Source organism: Peromyscus eremicus, chromosome 15 (assembly GCF_949786415.1).
Source record: "Peromyscus eremicus chromosome 15, PerEre_H2_v1, whole genome shotgun sequence".
Classification (NCBI taxonomy): domain Eukaryota; kingdom Metazoa; phylum Chordata; class Mammalia; order Rodentia; family Cricetidae; genus Peromyscus; species Peromyscus eremicus.
In genome coordinates this window covers 4,084,229-4,102,810 of record NC_081431.1, presented here as the reverse complement: position 1 = coordinate 4,102,810, position 18,582 = coordinate 4,084,229, and the positions used below count along the sequence as shown (strand labels likewise).

The 18,582-nt window shown below is 41.0% G+C and overlaps 1 protein-coding gene across 2 annotated transcripts in view; it reads right to left on the bottom strand.

Moving 5' to 3' along the window:
* Ppp2r5a (protein phosphatase 2 regulatory subunit B'alpha) overlaps positions 1-18,582 on the bottom strand; it is a 56,267-nt gene that overhangs the window by 1,400 nt on the left and 36,285 nt on the right. For both annotated transcript variants that reach the window (XM_059281148.1, XM_059281147.1), the window contains exons 3-12: positions 16,897-16,998; positions 9,345-9,437; positions 6,246-6,376; positions 5,203-5,262; positions 4,378-4,486; positions 3,614-3,667; positions 1,810-1,860; positions 1,500-1,619; positions 1,287-1,414; positions 670-771 (exon numbers count right to left, since the gene is read on the bottom strand). In XM_059281148.1, the coding sequence (XP_059137131.1) occupies positions 670-771; positions 1,287-1,414; positions 1,500-1,619; positions 1,810-1,860; positions 3,614-3,667; positions 4,378-4,486; positions 5,203-5,262; positions 6,246-6,376; positions 9,345-9,437; positions 16,897-16,998 (950 nt within the window). The remainder of the gene's footprint in view (positions 1-669; positions 772-1,286; positions 1,415-1,499; positions 1,620-1,809; positions 1,861-3,613; positions 3,668-4,377; positions 4,487-5,202; positions 5,263-6,245; positions 6,377-9,344; positions 9,438-16,896; positions 16,999-18,582) is intronic.

The following is an 18,582-nucleotide window of genomic DNA, read 5'->3' as shown; positions in this document are numbered from 1 at the left end:
CTTTGTGGGATTTTGTTTGACAGAAGGTCTCAACTATATAGTCCTATCCTTAGAGTCAGAGATCTGACTGCCTGTACCTCCCCAGTCCCACTATGCCCTGGTGAACTATTAAGAGAAAAATGCATTCAGTAAATTATTGGAGGGCTGGATCTTTTCTATGTAAACAAAACAGTGTGTGGCAGGCAGCCTTGAGGATGGAGTAGTCACTGCCCACCTTATGAGGAAATAGTCACTAAGGCATGTTCCTGAAGGTGGATATGGATTCATTCATCCCCTAAAATACAGCACAAGGGACACCAGGTAACTGTCATCCTAAGCCAGGGCTGTGACAGTATGCTGACCTCAATACCACCTGCTGGTAATCCACAGCACTGCAACTGTCAGGGAAGCCAGTGTGGACAGACGGTTTGTGTAAAATACAGTGTACATGGGTACTAGCTTAAGGTTCAGCATGAGACCAAGAGAAGACCACAACCTAACCATCAGAGGAAGAGAGTCACGTCACCCTTAACAAATTTATAAAAATACCAGGATTACTTTTCTGGGCAACGGCTTTAGTGCTCAGAGGCTTTCAAATTATAACGACTAAAGTATTCACCATAGATCCAACCAATAAGAGATAGACCTTTCTGAACTGAGTAACACTGAATTATAAAGTGTATCAAGTACCTCTGTCTCTCGGCTTTGTAGGAACTAGTAAGATCATCGAAAAGCTTGCCGTTCATCTCCATTAGGGTTTTCAGCACATTGTACACAAGTGCTACAATGGTCCTGAAGGAAAGAAGCCAGTTCAGGGTTAGAGGCCAGCAGCCGGGAAACAGCACTTTCATCTCTGAATTGGGGTGGTGTCCGCTGAACACTAATTATCTTTAGATGATGTAACTCTGGTTCCAGAAGCCAGAGGTGCATGTATGATCTGATTTCAAAGCTTACACCCTTCCTATGTTATGCTGAGGTTTAACATAGCTAAGAATATTCTGGTTCTCTTCATGTGTGTCTCGTCTGAAACCCTGGGTAGCAAGATGAAAATGTCACAGATGTTGGAATGTATAGTCTTGAGCTCCTAGCTTGGGAGGCGAGGTGCAGCTCAGCCACATGATGTTCCCGAAAGTGTACTGGACCACGCTTTGGTGAGACCGTTTGCTAAGGAACATTCACATACAACTCTAATATCTAAAACTGTGATGTGAGGTAGCCTGCAGTAGAGGTTTCAAATGGTTTAAAAAAAAGTAATACATGATTTCAAGGCCAGCCAGGGCCATTTATATGTTAAAAAAACAACTTACTGATTCCAGTGTTCTTTGGAAATTTTATACAAACTGGCAAACATAATTGGCAGAATTTTATCAATATTCTCTTCAATCAAACTAAGAATATATTCATTATTCCAGAAGTACAGTGCTCTTTCTGCAACCTACAAAAGATAATGAGAAACATCAAAATTCACAGGGGAAAAGGACTGAACAAATCAGAGTGTCACCCAGGAAGGAAGCTGATACCTGAAAATGAGAACTGGAGACACACTTGGATATCTGCTTAAAAAGGGGCTCTTCAATCTTTTTGAATTGTGTTGGTTCAATGACATCTAAGATTTCTTCAATTTCTCCTAAAAACATCACCTAGGTTAAAAAACAAGTGTTAAAAATTTTCCAACAAATGACACTAATTTAGAAGCTGTGGAGACAGGCACACCTGCACACGGAAGTGGGCACAGTTCAGAGCTGTGCTAACTCCCCGCTCCCCACACGCTGGAGCAGGTCAAGACTGCAAAGTCTGACTGCAATGCACTGTATTTTTACGAAAACCTACCTCTTTCTGACTGCATGTTTTTGGCCAAAATTTCAGCAGTCCTCTGACCACCTACAAGAAACAATGGAATTTAGAATGAACTGAACAGTTGGGTGTGGTGATGCATGTCTACAATCCTACTGGGGGCACAGGGCCTGGAATACACCAGAGCCTGTCTGACCCCCACTAACTAACGTCAGGATAGTTACTCATTCCGAAATAAAGCATTCAGCACTCAGTACATGGAAACTCCTACTCAGCTTTGGGCTGGTTCAACAAATACATACTGAGGGCCTGGGACATACTGGACAGAGGTGAGCAGATGGAGTCTCTGGTTTTCATGGAACCTACTTACATTCTAATGGAAGAACATCAACGTAAGTGACCAATCATAACACAAGAAAATGAAATACAACCTGACTGGGTGAAGGAGGTTATTTTACAAGGAAGTTTGTTTTTTTAAAGACTGTATACCAGAGTCGAGAATGACCTTGGATTTCTGATCTTCTGTGTCTGCCTTCCTCTATGAGGGCCCTGTGCATGCTAGGCCAGCACTCAATAAACTGAGCTCAAGCCTCAGCTCTTCACAGGCAAAGAACAGATAATTTCCCATTATCTAAACTTTGCAAAGTACACATTTTAAAAGCCAGGGTTCCCAAGTTATTTCTTTTTTTTAAAGATTTATTTATTATGTATACAGTGTTCTGCCTACATGTATGCTTGCAGGTCAGAAGAGGGCACCAGATCTCATTACGGATGGTTGTGAGCCACCATGTGGTTGCTGGGAATTGAACTCGGGACCTATGGAAGAGCAGCCAGTGCGCTTAACTGCTGAGCCATCTCTCCACCCCCCCAAGTTATTTCTTGATTGACAAAATCAAGGTACCATAAAATATTAAGAGACCATATATTTCAACAAACAGTTAAAGAAATTTTCCTCATCCAGTAGTGCACTAATACAAAAACTAGAATTGCCAGAATGGTTCAACTCAATAGGTTAAAAAGAAAAACAGAATACATGACCTTCAAAACTCTCCCTAACCTTTACTCACACCACATTAAGTTACAGTCATTGTGTGCCAGGTGGGAGCCATCAAGAGTTGACAGTTCACCTCATTAGAGAGCTTTAGTTTCGTGTGTACCACAGTGCTCTGAATTCTGATTTATCTTTGAACTTGGTTTTCAGCTGTGATACTGTAACTACTATTCAAGTGAAAGATAAATACCATGCATATAAATTTTTAAGCACCCCTAGGGTTAGCTTAATATAGTTGAATTTAATCCTTCAGTATTTGTATTTAAAGTGCTTAGAAAGCATTCTATCATTCTATCACTCATTTTACTAATGTTGCAATGGTGTGTATTGTCAGTTGGGTGAGCTCAAAATCCCAGCATTTAGGAGGCTGAGGCAGGAGGAGCATAGCGAGCTAGAGGCCAGTCTAGGATATACACAGCATGTTCCAGATCAGCCAGTGCTGAAGGTTACACTTCATTATGCTTCTGGTGCCTTCCATCCTCACCCTAACTCAGTCACTTTTCTTGATAATTATCTTTTCACTCTCTCCCGAATTTTCATCTCATGGGCAGATATTCTCTAAGACTGTAATCCAAATGCTAAAGGCGAGGAAACCGTCTTTTTGTGTCTGTCTTCTGAACATAAACTCAAGGGGATGGCTCTGGTGTCCGGTGTGTGTGCACTGTGGTCTCTGGATCTCCACTCCTCATGAGCACGCTCCCGCCCCCGCCCCCCAGAAGCTGCTCCCACTGGGTGACAGCAGCTGCACAGCTCTCGTCAGACAGGCACAGGAGGGAACCCGACACTTACAGGCTCCGTCAGGGTTGTGTCTTTCTCCAGGAACTGCACCACACAGTACGCCAGCTAAAGGGCAAAGACAAGTGGAGGAGACGTCAGTCAAGTAACATTTAGGGATACGAGATATTTTCACATTTACACAAAATGTCACTTCAGTTTTCAGTTGCAGTATGGGATGAATATATTCATAATTGTGTAACTTTTAATCCTTAAAGTAAGTTCTAAGTTCGGCAGCTAGTTAGCTCTAGACTTGGTTAATTTTAAAATACCCATTTAGACTTCCAGTGACTATCTGTGAATATGAAATATGCAGATTATTATCCTCTAAGGCAGTGAGTGGTTCTTAACATGAGGGTCGTGACCCCTTTGGGGGTTACATATCAGGTATTACATTATGATTCATAATAGTAGCAAAATTAGTTATAAAGTAGCAACAAAAATAATGGTAAGGTTAGGGGTCACCACAACATGAGGAACTGTATTAAAGGGTCACAGTGTCAGGAAGGTTGAGAACCCCTTTCTAATAGGTCGTTAGGGTTTGAGGTGTAAGATTCACTCAGGGTCACGTAGCTAAGTAGCTTAGCTTAGGTCCTGGACCTGAATATAAGTAACTTCTATGTCTAACTTACAACTGTACTAGTAGTACGGAAACAAACTCATATAAAAATGTGCCAAAGCAAATTCCTTAACAGACATAAAACTATCATCTTATTATCTCTCAAACCTTTGCCTTTATGTTAAATATTCATTTCATTTGCAGTTTTTCTGAAACTTACCTGAGCATGAAACAAAGCCAATCCTTTTGCAGTATGCATAGGAATAAGAACCTTCATTAGAAATTGCTTATGTTCTGCTTTCAGTGGCAATGCAAAGCCATTGATGATGCTGGAGGGAAGAAAAGGCAGGGGAAGGGTTAAGTAGTCACATTGATTCCAGAGTTACACTGTCTGTGCACACAAGGAAGAGCATCTGCTTCAGGGCTGGAGCTGTAAGGCAGACTGGGCGGGCTCTGCTCTGCAGGGCAGTGTGTGATCTGTCCTCTACACTGTCACTTCAGCTCTGCGTTGCTACATTTACTTTTCCTCCCAAAGCAACAGGAGTCTGTCTCAGTGCTGTTAGAATTTCCAACAGGTTCTGGGGTAAGTGGGGAGTTTCTCCCACATTTTTGAATAATCTGGAGTTAATGTAATTCTATCATGACTTCTGTGTAGTGAACAAAAAGGAAATGTGTATATAAAACCAAAAACTAAAGAACAGCTAGATTAGGAACGGCCTATCAACATTTGAGTAAGAACTCCTGTAGTGAATGTTTGATAAAATGACAACTCCTATCTCTTGCCAGCTGGAGCCTAAAACATTTGTGGCATATACACCACAGCTCCAAAGGGAGAAGGCTGTGTAGACCTTATCAACAACAGTATTTTATACACCAAGGCCCTAAAACCATCTTAGGCTCTGTTGTTAGGGGCTGAACCCAGGGCCTCTAGCATTGTGTTCTAAACTCAAAAAATATAGGAACTCATTTTTTTCAACTCCAGCTGTTTGGTACATAAAACATTCATTCAGTACTTAATTCTTAAAATACAACAACCCCCACCTACCTTCCTAATATTTCAAGGAGTTCAGCCACACCATTGAAATGTTCTGTTTCATATATAAACCTGAATTTGAAATAAAGATAGATGTAATGTAAACATCAGAGAACAGGCTAGAAGGTGAAGAAACCAAGCCAGGGCTGCAGTGACAGGTTTTCTTTGAACTGTTTAGCCTAAGGCATTTTGTTCACCTCTCCCTCTCTCTCTCTCTTTGGAGACAGGGTCTCATGCATCCCAAACTGTCATCAAGCTTGCTATGTAGCCAATCTTGACCTTTTGAGCTATTTGCTCAAGTCACATAAAATTGCCACTTGAGAATAACAGTCTCATTTCATCTGGATTATTCTATTTTACTTAATATGTAAGGAAGAGGGAGAGATTGCTCAAAGCAGCCTTTTCAAAGAAGGAAACCACTACTCACAAGATCCAAGGAAAAGGGGTCCGCTGTTTCAGCTGCTCAGAACTTTTCTAGAGTGTAAATGACATAGGCTATCCACTGCCTTTAAAGCAGATGGCAGCGGGAAGTGGGGTGACACAGGGCTGCAGTAGATGAGGGATGGAGCACTGACCTAAGACTCTCGGGGGGCTGTCACCACTCACGTCCAGTTCCAGCCTAATTCCTTGTTTTCAATTAACTGAGACAAGGAAAATAAACCTGAAACACAGGTATTAATGTGAAGCAAATGTTTCACAAGTATTTAAATCATAGTCCCATATGGATTTTAATTAGCTTTGTCAGAAAAAAAACAAAAGAAAGCACTTTTACAGGTATTGGCTTCATAATGATTGCTTCAGAAAATTAAAAAGCTCCACGAAAGTTTTTCAGCAAATTCTCCTTTCATCTATCACTGTCCTCACTCCCACTGCTGACCTAGAGGAGGAGGTCCCATGCGTCTCAAACGTGAAGCTGCCACAAGTGAGACCACGAAATGGGTAGGAATGACGGAGATCCCATCAGCTAGGCCAGGCTTCAGATATTACAATTAGCCTAAAGGAGCTTGGTTAAAGGAAAGGCGTGAGGGGAAGAGTGCTCTAAATGCTGAATTTACCTGAGGAAAATGTTGTTAATTTGCTTTCTGATGAACGCTCTCAGCCCAAGAAACTTCCCATAAATCCGATGCAGAACGGTCTTCAGGAAGTCGCGTTCTCGAGGATCTTCACTATCAAAAAGCTCCAGGAGCTTTAAAAAAAATCTGACAAATTACTTTAAAAAAATAATCGAGCTAAAACCACTCTTTTTTCTAATTTTGATTGTAAGACTGCTTATGAAATCTTTAACCTTTTCCCTAAATATTCTGCCTTATCAGATTTTATCTTTGCTAAGTAAATGAAATTGAGGAAAGCATGAATATTTTTACTAAATTCATCTCTATACATCCTTTGTGTCATTTTAAAGAATATAAATACTTTATAAAAATAAGACTTTTTAACCTTGCCAGTGACTTTAAAATTCTTTCCTAACATAATTTTTAAGTGTTATAATTTGAGAGACATTTAGTGTTTTTTGATAGTAAATTAAAAACTTGGTTTTTGAGACAGGGACTCATTTTGTGGCCAGGATGGCCTTGAACTTGCAATCTTCCTGCCTCTACCTTCCAAGAACAGGTAATTGGAGGCCAGCCTGATCTATACAGTGAGTTCCAAAGCCACATGGTGAGACTATCTCAAAGAGCAAGCCCATATGCAAATATATATAGTCTACCAAATTGCATGGAACCTTATGTTCTAAACTGCAATGCTGGGTAGTTGCAGAAAAGGTGACAAGCTCTGGGCCTCACCAGATGCTCTGACTCCATTTTGTCTTCAATTATGTGTAGATTTCAAACCCAAGTAGAATTTCTGAGGCAGTGATAAGTCACACTCATGTGCCCTAAACAAATGACTTGCACTCATTTTTGGCTAGGTTATGGTACTGCATGAGGCTACAGCCAAAAATACCTATGGAACAGAAGCACTGATCCAAATCATTATAGTTAAAAATGGCTAAACTTCTCATTGTAACCTTAAATTCATGTTTCTGATGTTGGTTTACTTGAAAGATGATTTTATTCAAAGTAGACTTATCTCTAAGGGGAAAGTACTAAGCTTAAAAGTACTTGTTAGCTAAACATATTTTGAAATATTATGACTAAATAAACCTAATTAGAAATATGATATTCTTATCAAAAAACCTGCTTTTTCTCGCTCTGTTGCCCTCAAACTACTTTTTAAGAGTAATTCAATCAAGGTCAGAGAGTCTAGTTCAGCAGTTCTCAACATGTAGGTTGTGGCCCCTTGAGGTCTCATATCAGATATACTGCATACTAGATATTTACATCATGAGCCATAACGGTAGCAACATTACAGTTATGAAGCAGCAATGAAATAATTTCATGGCTGGGAGTCAGCACAACATGAGAAACTGTATTACACTGTTGCAGCATTAGGGAGGTTGAGAACCACTGCTCTAGTTCAAATCCAGACTCTGCCATTCACTAGCAGTGTGGCACTGGATGTGGGCTCTCTCTTTACAAGCTTAATATTTGTGACGTATTCAAATGATGGGTTCCATGTCAAAAAACAAAAACAAAACCAATGAATACATCTTAGTCGTCTTTGGGGATTCCCTGATTTGAACATAAATTTAAATTTTGCAGGGTTACCCCCACCCCCAAGTCTGACAAAATCTCTCAAAAGCTGAGAATCCCCATACAGCAGTTTACAGAGCACCCTCTAGTCCCCCGGAGGCAACTGTAGGCAGTCCGCGGACTGTTGCAATCAGATTATTGCCTTGGCTTCCCAGATAGTTTAGAAGTTTAGGGTAGAAGTAGAAAATGGTTCCTGCCATACCAGGTTTCCCCTCACACCCCCAGAAAAGCCCAGCATTCTTGTGTATCTAGAGCACCAGGCTGAAGTAGCAAGGTTCCCCTCAACCTGCTGACATCTGAAATAATAGGTCCTGAGTGCATTCCACATGAGAATCATACAAGAAAATAAACGTGCTTCCTCTACAACAGCCCCAAAGACCCCATTTTAATTCGACTGATTTTACTCATGGCTGAAGTGTACACTGTACTGTTAACGAACATCTAATCTCGTGTAGTTTATGAAAAGCTCTCAAAGAACTAGGCAGGCAGTGTTGTTTACCATTTATGAGCCAGGAACAGTTCTAACTATGTGGAGTCTTTAACATCTGGGCCACCCGACAGTGGTCTGAAAGGTCCTCTTAATGGAGCTTAATTGTGCCCTCAGCATCGAATTCCTAACAAGGTTTATTACATACTGATAATGGCTTTAAAAGAGAAAATGGAGCCGGCAGTGGTGGCGCACGCCTTTAATCTCAGCACTAGGGAGGCAGAGGCAGGCGGATCTCTGTGAGTTCAAGGCCAGCCTGGGCTACAGAGTGAGTTCTAGGACAGGCACAAAGCTACACAGAGAAACCCTGTCTCAAAAAACCAAAAAAGAGAATGGATAGAGAAACATTTGGTTCACTTTACCATTCTGTTTAGGGCCAATTTCAAATGATTAAAAAGAGACTGTTAAATTAGCTTAAAAACTCTTGACAATAAAAACAAATGGACACATTCTTAGAAATTAATTGCATGTAAGTTCTACAAATGCAGGTAATACCAGTTTCTAAAAACCAAGAAGTCATTCCATATGCTTAGCTCCCTCCTCTCCTTGACGGTCCCACTTCATTTTACCTGTGGCACTAGGAGAGGAAAGGCAGGTGACTGATGCTGGATGTCCAGAAAGGCACCCAGAGTTCATACTCAGTGATTAAAGGGTCACCCCAAACTTTTGAGGAACTGCAGAAAGGGCAGCTTGACTGATTTCACTGGGTGCTCATCTTTGATACAGAACTCTTACCTTCTGAAAGCTACTAAAAAAAAGGTGTGGCCTGTGTGGGTCAGAAGAGCACAGGATCCCCTGCCCAATCCCCTGGAGCTGGAGTTAACAGGCTTTTGTGAGGGGCCTGACGCTGGTGCCAAGACTCGAACACAGAGCCTCTGGAAAAGCAGGAAGGCTTGACTGGAGTCATGTGGCCAACCCCTCAAAGTTGCTTTTGTTTGTCAAGGACAATTACTAAATACTTTTAAGTTATGTACATTTTGAATGACTAGTCTTAATAAGCAAGTGCTAAGATTTGAGATCCAAGAGTCCCTTACCTGTTGTACAAACTTCTGATCAATGTACCTCTTTGCAATACTGGGCTGGAAATCAGGACTCTCCAAGAATCTCAAGAAGAATTCATACACCAACTATGCAAGAAAGTACAACAAAAGCAAAATGATGCTTATAAAATAATATTCTGAATTATGTTTCATGTGAAAACATACCTCTTACCAGCTTTGAGTTGGCAACTGTTTCTAAAAAACAAAGTTTTAAAAAACCTTTGTGTTTATAGTTTGGCTTTTGTCCTGATTGGCTTTTTATCAACTTGACACAAGCTACAATTATCGGTGAAAAGGAAGTCAATTGATAAAAAATGCCTCCATTGGACTGCGGTAGGGAAGTCTGTGGGTCGTGTTCTTGATTAATGATTGATGGAGGGGTCCAGCCCCCTATGGGCAGGTGGTCCTGGAATTTGTAAGAAAGCAAACCAGTCAGCAGTGTTTCTCTGGCTTCTGCCTCAGTTTCCATCTCCAGTCCTGAAGTCTGTCCTTGGTAGACTGTGCCATGAAAGTGTAGGCCAAATAACCCTCTCCTCCCAGACTGCTCTCGATCATGGTGTTCATCACAGTGGCAGTCTCCTTAGCCAGTCTGTGAGGTCTGTGGCTCTGCATCACTCAGCAGTCAGAGCGCCCCTAAGGTATCAGGTCATGTTCCTTCCCCCAGTGCACTACTAGCCTACCTCAGTTTCACCCCTAGGGTCTCCTAAACACAACAGGCTCAGAATGAGAGTGGGCAGTGTGTCCATACCAGCTTTAAAAATCATGTCTCCTCTAAAACTAGAGCAGGGGATCTGGTAAGATGGTTCAGCAGATAACGGTGCTTGCCACCAACTGCTGACCTGAGTACAACTCCCAGTACCCATGGTAGAAAGTGAAAAAAAAAAAAAAAAAGACTCCCACAGGTTGTTCTCTGACCTACACACACACACACACACACACGCACGCACGCACGCACGCACGCACGCAAAAACAGAGCAGGGAAAGTGAAATTGAAAGCAGTACACCTGAAAAGTATCAAACCAAACTGTACAAGCAGGAGCCTGAGAAAGGAAGTCTGTACAGAGTAAATAAAACAGACGTGTGGGCAAATCTGATATCCAGAAGCACTGTGCAACAGCAAAGTGCACCTTAGGACTGCAAGTCAGAAGCATGGCTAGAGTCTTTTTTTTTTTTTTTTTAAAATCATAGCTGGGCAGTAGTGGCACATGCCTTTAATCCCAGCACTTGGGAGTCAGAGGCAGGAGGATCTCTGTGAGTTAGAGCCCAGGTTATTCTACAGAGTGAGTTCCAGGACAGCCAGGGCTACACAGAGAAATCCTGTCTCGAAAAACAAAACAAACAAACAAATTGTAACAGCTACAAAGGCAAGAGACTGGCCTCAAGATATACCTTTAATTATAAACACAATTAAACAATATGTCAGTTTAGCAACCTAGAAGTACAAGAGAATTAGATCTCCAAGAAAAAGGCCACTTAGGAAACATCTGGGGTCTAAGGAGATGGCTCAATGGGTAAATCTCTTGCCCACAAGTATGAGGACTAGAATTTGGATCCTATATGAAAAGCTGGACAGGGTCTGGACGGCTCAGCACTTAAGAGCACTTGCTACTTACTCTTCAAAGGACCAAAGTTCGGTTCCCAGAACCTACATTAGACAGCTTATAACTGCCTGTTAACTCCAGCTTTCAGGGGATCTGATGCCCTTTTCTGGCCTCTGTAGGCACCTGCACTCATGTGTACATAACACATACACACATACATACATACACACACACACACACCCCTTTAAGAAAAAAAGATAAATAAACAGGTGTGGTGGTCCACCTGTAATCCCAGCATTTGGGAGGCAGAAGCAGGTGAATCTCTGTGAGTTCAAAGTTAGCCTGGTCTACAGAGTGAATTCCAGGTCAACCAGGGCTCCAAGAAAAAGAAAAAAAAAAGTTTAAATGGCACTTTTACCCATCTAGGTACAGGGAACAATGTTTATTTGATTGAGAGAGAGTTACCTAATTTTTAATTTTAATTGTACACTAAGAACATAATAAAAAGCCAGTCAGTGGTGGTGCACGCCTTTAATCTCAGGACTCGGGAGGCAGAGACAGGTGGGTCTCTATGAGTTTGAGGGCAGCCTGGTCTACAGAGAGAGTTCCAGGACAGCCAGGGCTACACAGAGAAACCCTGTCTCATAAAACCAACAAAGAACATAATAATAAAAAAGAATTTTGCTCTGGAGCACAAACATGCTCTGCTGACAGCACAACTTATTTGGAGCCTATTTTCATGCTGGGCACTGGGTGGACTACATATAGTGTGAGCAAGAATGAGCACCGTGCAGCTCAAAAAGCTCATCCAACTAGCCAGGGAAGTGACGTGAACAAAAAAGCAAGAGGAACACGCACAAGTGACACGGCACAGACTGACAGACTCTGACAGACAGTTCTGTTGGTGGCGGATAAAGTCAGCAAGAAAGCTGTGGAGAGGGACATGCACTTTGCATTTACTCTGACCTGGAGAACACAGGAAGAGGGCTTTTATAGAAGTGCCAATGTGTGTGCTGAGAGGGAGATGATGCAGAGAAAGGGTTGGTGGCGTGGAATCAGCCTCAGATCTTATGCAGATCCCACACCACCCACTTTCTTAAGCACTCCATCAAATAACTTTTCAGAGAAACAGCATATCCCTTGGGAGACGTACATGACATCAAGCCCGAGTTTCCTAAACCAATATATTGTTGACACTATGCTGTTAATAAATTGTATATGAAAAAAAAATTGTATATGGTTTCTTCCTTTCTTTTTTTTGTTTTTTTGTTTTTTTGTTTTTCGAGACAGGGTTTCTCTGTGTAGCTTTGCTCCTTTCCTGGAACTCGCTTTGGAGACCAGGCTGGCCTCGAACTCACAGAGATCCGCCTGCCTCTGCCTCCCGAGTGCTGGGATTAAAGGCGTGCACCACCACCGCCCGGCGGTTTCTTCCTTTCTTAATCGTACTATTATTTTATGTGTGGGGGTGTTTTGCCTGCATGTCTGTATGCACCATGTGCATGCAGTGCCCCAGGAGGACAGGAGAGGGCATCACGTCTCCCTGAACTGGAGTTGTCAGTTGTGCTGTTGGTGCTGGGACTCAAACCTGGGTCCTCTGTAAGAGCAGCCAGTGTCAACTTTTAACTACTGAGCCATCTTTCCAGACCCCTGCTTTCTTAAATTATTTTCATCTATAGGTATACAACTTCTGTTAACAGGAAAGTGATGTAAATGAAATTTAAATGATTTACTCCATGAAAGAATTCACGAGGATGAGCATCTATAAATTATACCATGTAGTTCACATTACACGTTTAGAACATTGCCTGGGCACAGTGAGCAGTAACAGAAGCTCAGTTCTCTATGACTCCTCCTTACCTCTGGATATTAGAGAAAGCAAGACAGAGATTCTGCAAAACACTGAGCTGTTTAATTATGGCCAACCTATGCTTTTCCTCTGCTCTTTCATCCATAGAACAAAAGCGCAGACATTAACAAACATGCCAAACTGGCGGAGACAAGCCCATGAGGTTCAACACTACACAAAGCACTATAGGCAACTGAATAAAGCCAGGGGTGGGAGAGGTGGTCCTCCCCAGGGAAGGGCACACCAATTGGTTGTCCAGCGCAAATGGTCAGCCCTGAAAACATACATTCAAGTAGTATATGTACTCGATAACATTTGATGAAAAAAGCCATCAATCTGAAGGCGAGTGGGGAGGGGTAGTATATGGGAGGTGTGGAGGGAAGAAAGGGAAGGGAGAAATGTTGTAATTAAAATACAATCTCAAAACTAAACAACAACCAAAACCATGCTGGGCATGGTAGGCAGCACACACTTGTATCCCAGCTACTGAGGAAGCTGAGGCAAGAGATCACCTGAGCCCAAGAGTTCAAAAACCAGCTTGGGCAACACAACAAGCCTCCCCTGCCACATACAGTGATCAGCAAAGATCATTACCAGTACCTACTGACAACTGTGGTGGTATTGTTCCCCAAAATATTGTGCACCCTAATAAACTTATCTGGGGTCAGAGAACAGAACAGCCATTAGATGTAGAAGCCAGAAAATGGTGGCACTCACACCTTTAATCCTAGCCTTCTGGAGGCATGGATCTCTGTGAGTTCAAGGCACACTGGAAACAGCCAGGCATGGTGACACACGCCTTTAATCCCAAGAAGTGAGCCTTTAATCCCAGGGAGTGATGGCAGATAGCAGAAAGGTATATAAGGCGTGAAGACCAGGAACTAGAAGCATTTGGCTGGTTAAGCTTTCAGGCTTTTGAGCAGCAGTTCAGCTGAGATTCTGGATGAGGACTCAGAGGCTTCCAGTCTGAGGAAACAGGGCCAGGTGAGGAAGCTGTGGCTTGTTCTGCTTCTCTGATCTTCCAGCATTCACCCCAATACCTGGCCTCAGGTTTGATTTTATTAATAAGACTCTCTAAGATTCACGTTACAGACAACTAAAAATGTCACAAATGAGTCTCTGAAGCTTGTATAAAAGCACAACAGGAACCTTCCATCAAGCACCTTTTTTCAGCATGGTAACTTTCTATGCTCTCACTTATCAGAGCAGATGCTCCAGGCATGGTAACTCACGCCTTTAATCCCAGCACTCTGAGTTCGAGGCCAGCCTGGCCTACAGATCAAGTTCCAGGGCAGTCAGAGCTACACAGAGAAACCATGTCTCGGAAAAAAAAAAAAGGAAAAACAAAAACAAACCAAAAACTCCAGATGCTTAAATATGTAACTACAACATGCTGGAAACATATAGTCACTTCGGAAAGCCCCAAAACATTCAATCACCAAATTTAAATGCTATACCACATTTTAGTAACTCGAGAGTTTAAAATTTTAGACATACAGACCATAATGAACAAAAATCGTTGTATGCTTGTACAATCTGAGTATGTCTTGTATAAGAATCTATCTTTTAAAGTGTGTGTGGAATGCTCAGAGGACAACTTATGGAAACTGGTTCTCTTTTCCCCACAAAGGTTATGGGACGGAACCAGGCTTGACGGCGTGAGCTTTTATCTGCTGAGCAACCTCACTAGTCACAGAAATAGGATCTTACAGCAATTACTGTCTTCTAAAATGTTAAGAACCATTTTCTCTCAGGGAATTTAAATGGAGCCTCAAATTATACCAGTGAAAAATGGAAAACACATTGTTTACTTGGCTGAATTTGTGTTAATTTCTATGAGTAAAAAATATCCTGATGGAAAAATCTGTCTCTGCTTTTAAATTTCAAAAACTAAGTCTTTTCCAAAGACTATCCAACTACACATAATAAAAAAGCATAACACTGGCTAATGAGAATTTCATGCTTTAAAAACCTCCCATTACTAAAAATAGTACCACTAATTTTATACCAAGTATGGCAGAAAATTTCAGATGAACTTGTGCTCAATTCTATTAAAAAAATAATTTAGGGACCAGCATGGGGTGCATACCTTTAATCTCAAAACTTGGGAGGCAGAAGCAGTCAGATCTCTGTGAGTTCCAGGCCAGCCGGAATTACATCATTGAGTGAAACCTACCACAAAACACAAAACAACAGCAGACCCAGCACCTCCAACTAAACGCTATTTTAAGAGACACACTTTACAGTAAAGAAACAAAGAGGTGAAAACAAGGAGGATGAGAGCGTAAGTCATGTAACAGTAGCTAAAAGTTGGACTGGTTGTACTAGTATCGGACAACCTAACTTCAAAATAAAGACAAAGGACATTTCATAATGATAAAGTCCATCCACAAGGAAGAAACAGTTATAAACATAAACTTATATGCACCTATCAACCAGGTCCCAAAACTCAGAAATGCCAAGACAATTCAACATCTGAAGACTCAATACCTTTCTTTCAATGAACAGAACAGACTTGACATTATAAAGCAGCTAGGCCCAGCAGCACACAGACCCTTGACAAGCACAAGCACAAATAATGTTCTCCAGGACATACTGTATACTGCCATCAACTCTGTAAGAACTAAAATCATATACTGCATATTCTCTAAACAATACAATAAAATCATGTGGGAAATAAAATATTTTTAGATGAATTAAAAAAACATATCTTATGGGAAATAAATGTTCAAACAAAACTTATATATGTATGTTATTAATAGGTCTAGTTGTAACAGCCTGTGGTAGTTTGAATTTAATTGGCCCCCATAATCTCAGGGAGTGGCACTATTAAGAGGTATGGCTTTGATGGAGTAGGTATGGCCTTGTTGGAGGAAGTGTGTCACTGTGGGGACAGGCTCTGAGGTCTCTTTTGCTCAAGCTTCCCTCAGTGTGACAATGAGTCCACTTTCTGCTGTCTGCAAGATACAGAACTCTCAGCTACCTCTCTAGCACCATGTCTGCCTGCGTGCCGCCATATCCCACCATGATGATAATGGACTGAACCTCTGAAACTGTGAGCTGCCACCTCAGTTAAATGTTTTCCTTCATAAGAGCTGCCGTGGTCATGGTGTCTCTATACAGCAATAGAAATTCTAACTAAGACACAGCCAAAAGGGTAAAAAGACCTTTAACATCAAATAACTGACAAACGGATTTAAAAAAAAAAAAGTATACATCCATATAATAAAATATTATTCAGCCATAAGAAGTAGTGACTTATGGACAATATGGATGAACCTTGAAAATACTATGCTAAGTAAAAGAACCTAGACATGAAAAGCCACACATTATGATTCTGTGTATATGAAATATCCAACTAGGTAAGTATATCTACAGAAAGAAAACAGAATTTTTTTTTTATGTCTGTTTTGAGCAATGAAGATGGGAAATAGAGAGCTGACTACTAATGATAACATTGTGTCCATGTGTGTTGAGGAAAGTTCTGGAACGCGACAGTGACAGCACTGGCACAATATTTTGAATAAACTTAAAATATCACTAAGTAACATTTTATCTTAACATAGATGTATTTTATCACAATGAAAAACATTACTTTTAGCTAGGCATGGTGGCATGCCTTTAATCCTAGCGCTCAGCAGGTGGATCTCTGTGAGTTCCAGGCCAGCCTGGTCTACCAAGTGAGTTCCCCTATAGTCTGGGCTACACAGAGAGGCTGTCACAAAACATTACTTTTAGAAAACCAAATAATGTTAAGAAAATGTATTCAGAATAAATTATTTATTTATTTTTTTAAATTAACCTTTTTTGTGTGTATGGGTGGAAGGGTTCATGTCACACCTTGCGTCTCAAGGTTAGAGGACAACTTGCAGGAATCCATTCTCTCATTCCACCATGTGGGTTCCCGACTGAATCCAGTCATCATGCTTCATAGCATGTGCCCTCACCCACTGCAACATCTTGGTGGCCCAAAAATTTTTTTGGAGATGGGTTCTTACTATGTGACTCAAACTGGTCTTGAATGCATGATCGTCCTGCCTCAGCCTCCCAAGGTCTGTGACAACATGTACAGTTTAAAAGTCAAATATTTTAAATAAACCCCCAGAATCAGCAGAATATTGAAATGTAAACATTATTAATACAAACTTATAGTCCATACCTGTATGTGAGGCCAAGAGGCCTCAAGTGTGGGCTCGTCCTCCTCTGGATCAAAATCTGGATTATCACTTGGAGGAAGTGTACGGAAGATGTTAGCACTGATCTGAAAAGAAATTAAGTTTGTATTCATGTTCTTTGCTATATAACTGAGCTTAATAGTGAAAAATTAAAACATTCTAACACCATTTTTTTTTTTTTTTTTTTGGTTTTTCGAGACAGGGTTTCTCTGTGTAGCTTTGCGCCTTTCCTGGAACTCGCTTTGGAGACTAGGCTGGCCTCGAACTCACAGAGATCCGCCTGGCTCTGCCTCCCGAGTGCTGAGATTAAAGGCATGCGCCACCACTGCCCGGCTAACACCATTTTTTTACAGAAAAAAAAATGTACAACTATAAGTTTAGTTCATATCTATAAATCTCTTCAGGATATAAAAGAGGGAGGTGTTTCTCTCTTCTCTGTGGATTACTAACTCCCTTGGACCCCAGTAACTGATGATTACATATTACCTCCGAACACTTCCATTACCAGATGCTCTTTCCAAATTTTGCTTAAAATGAAAAAGGCCCAGGGAAGAGAAGAGAGGGAAGGTAAAAGTCACCAACTTCATCCATCTTTAATTCGATCATTCTACAGCTCCTCCCATATTCTATCCCAGCATGTTCTGTACCTATAACAAGAACACCCTCCTTGTTATTACAGTTATAGAACTTCAATGATGGTTTAACTCTCTGTATTTTAATACAAGTTAACTTTCCAACTATTCTTATAAAGCGGCATCCAGGACAGTCAAATACCTGTCAGCACCATTACCATAACCCCAAGTAAGAGCCAGGAGGTAACTATCTAGAACTTCACAAAGTTACAACTCAAAATTATTTTTTTGTTTATTTATTTATTGCAGACAGGGTTTCTCTGTGTAGCCCTGGCTGTCCTGAAACATGCTCTGTAGACCAGGCTGGCCTCAAACTCAGAGCTCCACCGGCCTCTGCCTCCTGAGGGCTGGGATTAAAGGTGTATGCCACCATGCCCAGTTCTCAAAAAAAAAATTAAAGGTAAAACCAGTAATAGTCTGATGGGCATCAACTTTACAAATAGCAGGAAGTCTCACGATTGTAACCAGTAAAACTAAAAGTTACCCTTGCAGCCACCAATAAAATAACCCACAACAAATACTCAGAAGCATGTTAAAAGACTAGGTTGATCAGATGGCCCAATTTTACCTAGAAACTAGCACCATAACTTAAACCACAAAAACAATGAAATGTATACATCTTTTCACTTGAGTAAAGAGATTAAATCCCAGGATAATATGTAGAAAATTATAGAATAGTCTGACTCAAATATTTGAGTATTTTCAATATCTATCCACTTCATAAAATAGGGTATCTTCCACTGGAATTTCAAAATTCCTCAATAAAAAGACTGAACATCAGTTAACAGAAGGAAATAGATTTGCTCTTGAAATTTTAATAAAATAAAAATAAATATAGGAAGTTCAGCCAGGCATGGTGGTGTATACCTTTAATCCCAGGACTCAGGAGGCGGAGGCAGGCAGATCTCTGAGTTCAAGGCCAGCCTGGTCTACAGAGTGAGTTCTAGGACAGTAAAGACTGTTATACAGAGAAACCCTGTCTTAAAAAACCAACCAACCAACCAAATAAATAAATAAAAACAGAAAGTTCATCAATAT